The sequence below is a fragment of the Nicotiana tomentosiformis genome, chromosome 11 (genome assembly GCF_000390325.3).
Source record: "Nicotiana tomentosiformis chromosome 11, ASM39032v3, whole genome shotgun sequence".
Taxonomy (NCBI): Eukaryota; Viridiplantae; Streptophyta; class Magnoliopsida; order Solanales; family Solanaceae; genus Nicotiana; species Nicotiana tomentosiformis.
In genome coordinates, this window is record NC_090822.1 from 83492196 (window position 1) to 83498061 (window position 5866).

Here is a 5866-nt window from a genome sequence, read left to right on the forward strand (position 1 = left end):
CTGAACCAAGCCTTTTCCATGGTCATCCAGTAATAACCTGCCTGGAGGATTTTCTTTGCAAGGACATATCCGTTCATATGAGGTCCACATACTCCCGAATGCACTTCGTTCATGATCTTTTCAGCTTTTAGGGCATTTACACACCTCAAGAGATTCAGATCTGGAGTTCTTTTGTACAAGATTTCTCCGCTCAAGAAGAAACCGCTGGCAAGCCTTCTAATGGTTCTCTTTTGGTCTCCACTAGCCTATTCGGGATATTTCTTTATTTTCATAAACCTTTTGATATCATGATACCATGGCTGAACATTTGGTTCTATTTTAATTGTATTACAATAACCATGCCTCTCTCGAATTTGGATTTCCAGCGGGTCAATATGGACATTGCCCGGATACGGTAGCATTGAGGCCAAAGTAGCTAATGCATCAGCTAACTCATTGTGGAATCGAGGAATATACCTGAACTCGACGGACTTGAATTATTCTCTAAGATCTTCCACATGTTGCCTATATGGGATATGCTTGATATCTCGAGTTTCCCATTCACCTTGGGCTTGCCGAATGATCAAATCTGAATCTCCCATGATTAACAATTCTTCCACATCCAGATCAACTGCCATATTCATGCCCATAATGCAGGCTTCATACTCAGCGGTGTTGTTGGTACAGAAGAACCGAAGTTGGGCTGTGGCCGGATAGTGCTGACCGGTGGGTGAAACCCAAATTTCCCCAATCCCGACATCTTTTGCATTTACAGCTCCATCAAAGAACATTTTCCAAGCATTGGTGTCTTCTGGAATTACTTCAACTGAATTTACTTCCTAGTCCGGAAAGTAAGTACTTAGGGGTTGGTATTCATCATCAACCAGGTTCTCAGCTAGATGATCTGCCAAGGCTTGAGCTTTCATCGTTGTACGGGTGACATAGACAATGTCGAACTCAGTGAGCAGGATTTGCCATTTTGCTAACCTTTCCGTGGGCATTGGTTTCTGGAATATGTACTTCAGAGGATCCATTCTAGTTATGAGATATGTGGTGTAGGCCAAAAGAAAATGTCTGAGCTTCTGGGCAACCCAAGTTAGGGCGCAACAAGTTCTTTCCAACAAAGTATACTTCGCTTCATAAATGGTAAACTTCTTGCTCAAGTAGTATATGACCTTCTCTCTCTTCCCGGTCACATCATGTTGCCCCAAGACACAGCCAAAGGAATTTTCCAAGACTGTCAGATACAAGAACAAAGGTCTTCCTGGCTCGGGTGGAACCAACACTAGCGGATTTGACAGATATTATTTGATCTTATCAAAAGCCTCTTGACATTCATATGTCCATTTAATCGTTGCATCTTTCTTCAGCAACTTAAATATGGGCTCACACATGGTAGTAAGCTGAGCAATGAACCTGCTGATGTAATTCAATCTCCCTAGCAGACTCATGACCTCTTTCTTGGTTCTCGGAGGTGGCAAATCCCGAATAGACTTTATCTTTGTCGGATCTAACTGAATACCCCTCCGGCTGACTATAAACCCCAGAAGTTTCCCAGATGGAACTCCGAATGCACATTTGGCTGGATTCAATTTCAAATCATACTTGTGCAGACGCTCAAATAACTTTCTCAGATGTTGCACATGGCCTTCTTGTGTTCTAGATTTAATGATCACATCATCCACATATACCTCAATTTCCTGGTGCATCATGTCATGGAAGATGGCAGTCATGGCTCTCATGTAAGTTTCCCCGGCATTTTTCAAACCGAATGGCATGACTCTGTAACAATAAGTGCCCCACGGCGTGATGAAGCCGTATTTTCTGTGTCGTCCTCATCCATTAGAACCTGGTAATACCCAGCATAACAATCCACGAAAGACTGTATCTCATGTTTGGCACAATTGTCAACAAGAATATGAATATTTGGCAGTGGAAAGTTATCCTTGGGACTTGCTTTGTTCAAATCCCGATAATCAACACACACTCGGGTTTTCCCATCTTTCTTCGTCACTAGGACCACATTAGCCAACCACGTGGTGTATCGGACCACCCGAATCACACCAACTTTTAATTGTTTGGAGACTTCTTCTTTGATCTTATCACTGATTTTCGTTTTAAACTTTCTTTGCTTTTGTTGTACGGGTGGGTAACCAGGATAAGTTGGCAATTTATGTACTACCAAATCAACGCTCAAACCTGGCATATCATCATAGGACCATGCAAACACATCCTTGAATTCAAACAAAAGTTGGATCAATGCATCCCTAGTTCTTTTATCGGCGTGAATGCTTATCATGGTTTCTCGGACCTCTTCTGGACTGCCCAAATTAACTGGCTCGGTTTCATTTAAGTTTGGCTTAGGCTTATTCTCAAATTGTTCCAATACTCGATTTATTTCCCTAAAAGCCTCATCTTCATCATATTCTGGATCTTGATTCATTATTTCACAGTTAGACAGCGTTTTAGGATCTGGGCATGAAGTCCGCAAGCATGTCATGTTATTTAAGTCAGCATTATTAGAATTGAAAAGGAAAAGATAAGAAAAATAGCAAAATTAGAATAAAGAAAAAGGAAACATCCATTGATGATGAAATATTGATTTCATTTCATTGAATTGAAGATAAGAGTGTTTACATCGAAATCAAAAGACAATAAAATAAAAATATTCAAGTTACACCCTGAAATAACTCGTAATGTAGAAAAGATGGCAAGACTGGACTACCAGGATTCCCGCCTGACAGGGAATGGGGTAGCTTTCCAATTTTGAAGCTTGGAATTTGGCCCCATGTATAACACCTCAGCAGTGCTTGTTCCTTCCCCCGACTGGACCATGTGGGACTCATACAACATTCGTTTCATGGCTTCACAAATATCCTCAATCTCTTCAGCCGCGAAAGCCTCTTCTTCTTCTTCTACATATTTGGGATCAATAAATCACTTGGTGAGATGCGGAATGGGCTGAGGCAGGACCCACCCATTTTTCTTGCGCTCATCAGCCCATTTTCTATCGGCCTCTGTAACTCAGAAACCTACGCCGAAGAACTTCTCATTGGCGATTGACGTAACGGACTCTATGATGCCTTGTAGATATACCCGAGCCCCTTTCCGGGCTTTTACCCATGTTTAATCATTTCAGTGGCGACCATGACCGAGGCATTAGATAAGCATGGTTGAGGGAATAGGGCCCCTTCTTCGCATTGATCAGCGATCACAATTTCGAAGGCTTGGTAGACAATGTTCTCACTTCCTTCTCTAGCTTCGAGACATGGGACTGAAGGGTCCCTGTAAATGGACTGTTCATCCTCCCCGTGGACAACAATTTCTTGGTTTTCATGTTCAAATTTGACCATTTGATCAAGAGTGGAGGGCACAGCTCCTGCAGTGTGAATCCATGGTCTTCCTAGGAGAAAATTATATGAAGTATCCATGTCCAGAACCTGGAAAGTTACTTCGAAATCTACAGGGCCAATGGTCAAAATCAAATCAATTTCCCCTATTGTGTCTCGTTTGACATCATAAAAAGCGCGCACACATACATTGTTTGGTCAGATTCTTTCTGTTCCAATTTTCATCATCTGGAGCGTTGAGAGAGGGCAAATGTCGACTTCAGACCCACCATCTAGCATGACTCTCTTCATATAATAACCTTCGCATTTGACAATCAAGTGAAGGGCTTTGTTGTGGGCGGCTCCCTCTTGGGGCAAATCATCACGGCTGAAGGAAATCCTATTAACTTCAAATAATTGTTCAGCCATTCTTTTCAGTTGTTCAACTGAAGTTTCAACCGGGACATATGCCTCGTTCAATGTTTTCAGGAGTACCTTCTGATGTTCATTTGAGCTAATAAAAAGAGATAAAAGTGAAACCTGGGAAGGAGTCTTCCTGAGATGGTCAATTATTGCATATTCCGAAGTTTTCATTTTTCGGAAAAACTCTTCTGCTTCCTCAGAACTCACAGGCTTCTTAGGCGGAAACCGTTTATCCTTGCTCAGTTTTAATATCTTTTGCTCTTCTGGGTTGTGGTACTTCCTAGGTTGGTTAATTTCATTCACCTCTCCCATAATCTCTTTCCCCTTGTAAGTAACCACTGTTTTGCTATAATTCCAGGGGACTGCAGTGGGGTCTCTCATAGGGCTCTGTGGTGCGCAGCTAATAACCACGGGCTCATTCAGCCTTGGTGAAATTACCGGCCCCCGCGCCACATAAGTCCTTTTTGGCACATACAACTTTGGCACATTTAGCGTGACTTTCCTCTGCTCAAATATTTTGGGAGTGTTCAACATGAGTTGTTCTTTCCTTGGGGCCCTAGGAACATAGAGAATTGCGTCATTAGCAGGTGCTGCCCCAGTATTTGTTTCTGCAATTTGAGAAGTTAGAGTGATTTTCTTCTCACTGTGGCGACATTGGGTACTTCCTCGTCCCTCAGCACCAGTCATTTTTGTTCTATAAAATTCTCAATGGCTCTCTTGAGAGTCCAACAATCCTCCGTATCATGACCCTCTGCCCCTGAATGATAGGCACACCTAGTACCGGGCCGGTATGATGGAGATTCCGGATTTTTCCGATTTGGAGGCATAAGTTGCAATAGACCCATCTGGACTAATTTTGGAAACAATCTAAAGTAGGACTCACCAATAGGGGTGAAGTCGTTTCTCCTAGGATGCTCACGAGGGCGTGTATTATGTTGGTAATTATTTTGTGGGGGATGGGGGTTATATGGAGCTTGGTAAGGATGGTTATTTCTGGGAGGTGGAGCTCGGTTTTGGTTGTAGTGTTGTTGTGGCCGTGTATAAGGTTGGGCATTCATCACCGCATAGGGAGGTGGTGCCATGGCATATGTTGCATCTTGATGTGGGTTGGAGTGTTGTGGGGTTCTGGAAGGCAGGTAAGAATGATCACGGGATCGATGGGGGCCTCTCAAACCTTAAGTCATCATGGCTCCTTCTTCCCTCTTCTTTCGATTTGCTAAACCTCCCGAGCCATTCTGGATGGCTTGGGAGGTGGCTCTTAAAGTAGATTGACTTATGATTCGGCCAGTTTTCAAGCCATTTTCTACCATTTCTCCGATTTTTATGGCCTCTGCAAAAGGTTTGCCCATTGCAGACATCATGTTCTGAAAGTAATCGGCCTCTTGGGACTACAAGAAAACATTGACCATTTCTGCCTCATCCGTAGGCGGTTTCACTCTGGATGCTTGCTCACGCCACTTGATAGCATATTCACGGAAGCTTTCCACGGTTTTCTTCTTGAAATTGGTTAGATAATTCCTATCTGGAGCTATATCAATATTGTATTGAAATTTCCTGACGAAATCTCGGGCCAAGTCATCCCATATATGCCAATGGGAGATGTCCTGATCTATGTACCATTCTGACGCAATTCCCGTCAAGCTCTCCCTGAAATAGGCCATCAAAAGTTCTTCTTTTCCACCTACCCTTCTCAGCTGATTGCAATATCTTTTCAAATGAGCGATCGGGTCTCCGTGACCGTCGAACTTTTCGAATTTTGGCTTTTTAAGACCAATGGGCAAATGAACAGGAGGAAACATACACAGATCGAAGTAGGAGACACTCTTTTGACCACTCAGGCCTTGCATGTTCTTCAGACATTTTTTGAGGCTTTTCATCTTCTGAACCATCTCTTCTTGCTCGGGGTTTCTCATAGCTCTTTCCTATTCCCTGGGAGACTCAAACTGCGGGTACTGAGGGTAAGAGTTTGGGGTAACATGAGTGTTGTCTAGCTGAAATTCCGGGACTTGAAAAGTGAAAGTTGAGGGCTCGAAGCATGGCCTGGGAACTGTTGGTTGTGCCGTAGTAGAGACTGGTGGTGTGGTGAATAATGTAGAAGGCACCCCTGAAAACGGTGTATGGGGGCGAACCTCAGA

General features: G+C 43.3%; 2 protein-coding genes across 2 annotated transcripts; both read right to left on the minus strand.

The window, feature by feature from the left end:
- Window positions 1-476: 476 nt before the first annotated feature.
- Window positions 477-1013, minus strand: LOC138901766 (uncharacterized). Its single transcript, XM_070189555.1, has 2 exons — window positions 864-1013; window positions 477-818 (listed from the first exon to the last, which is right to left on the minus strand). The coding sequence occupies exons 1-2, from the start codon at window positions 1011-1013 to the stop codon at window positions 477-479; spliced, it is 492 nt and encodes a 163-aa protein (XP_070045656.1).
- Window positions 1014-5119: 4106 nt separating this feature from the next.
- LOC138901767 (uncharacterized) lies at window positions 5120-5644 on the minus strand. Its single transcript, XM_070189556.1, has one exon. The coding sequence runs from the start codon at window positions 5642-5644 to the stop codon at window positions 5120-5122; it is 525 nt and encodes a 174-aa protein (XP_070045657.1).
- Between the last annotated feature and the right edge of the window lie 222 nt (window positions 5645-5866).

Bases quoted from the DNA above. Each gene is read 5' to 3' on its own strand.
- LOC138901766 (XM_070189555.1), bottom strand. From the start codon at position 1,013: ATGGATCCTCTGAAGTACATATTCCAGAAACCAATGCCCACGGAAAGG. The intron at 819-863 runs GTTGATGATGAA...TTTCCGGACTAG, and splicing joins ATCATCTAGCTGAGAACCTG to GAAGTAAATTCAGTTGAAGT.
- LOC138901767 (XM_070189556.1), bottom strand. From the start codon at position 5,644: ATGAGAAACCCCGAGCAAGAAGAGATGGTTCAGAAGATGAAAAGCCTC.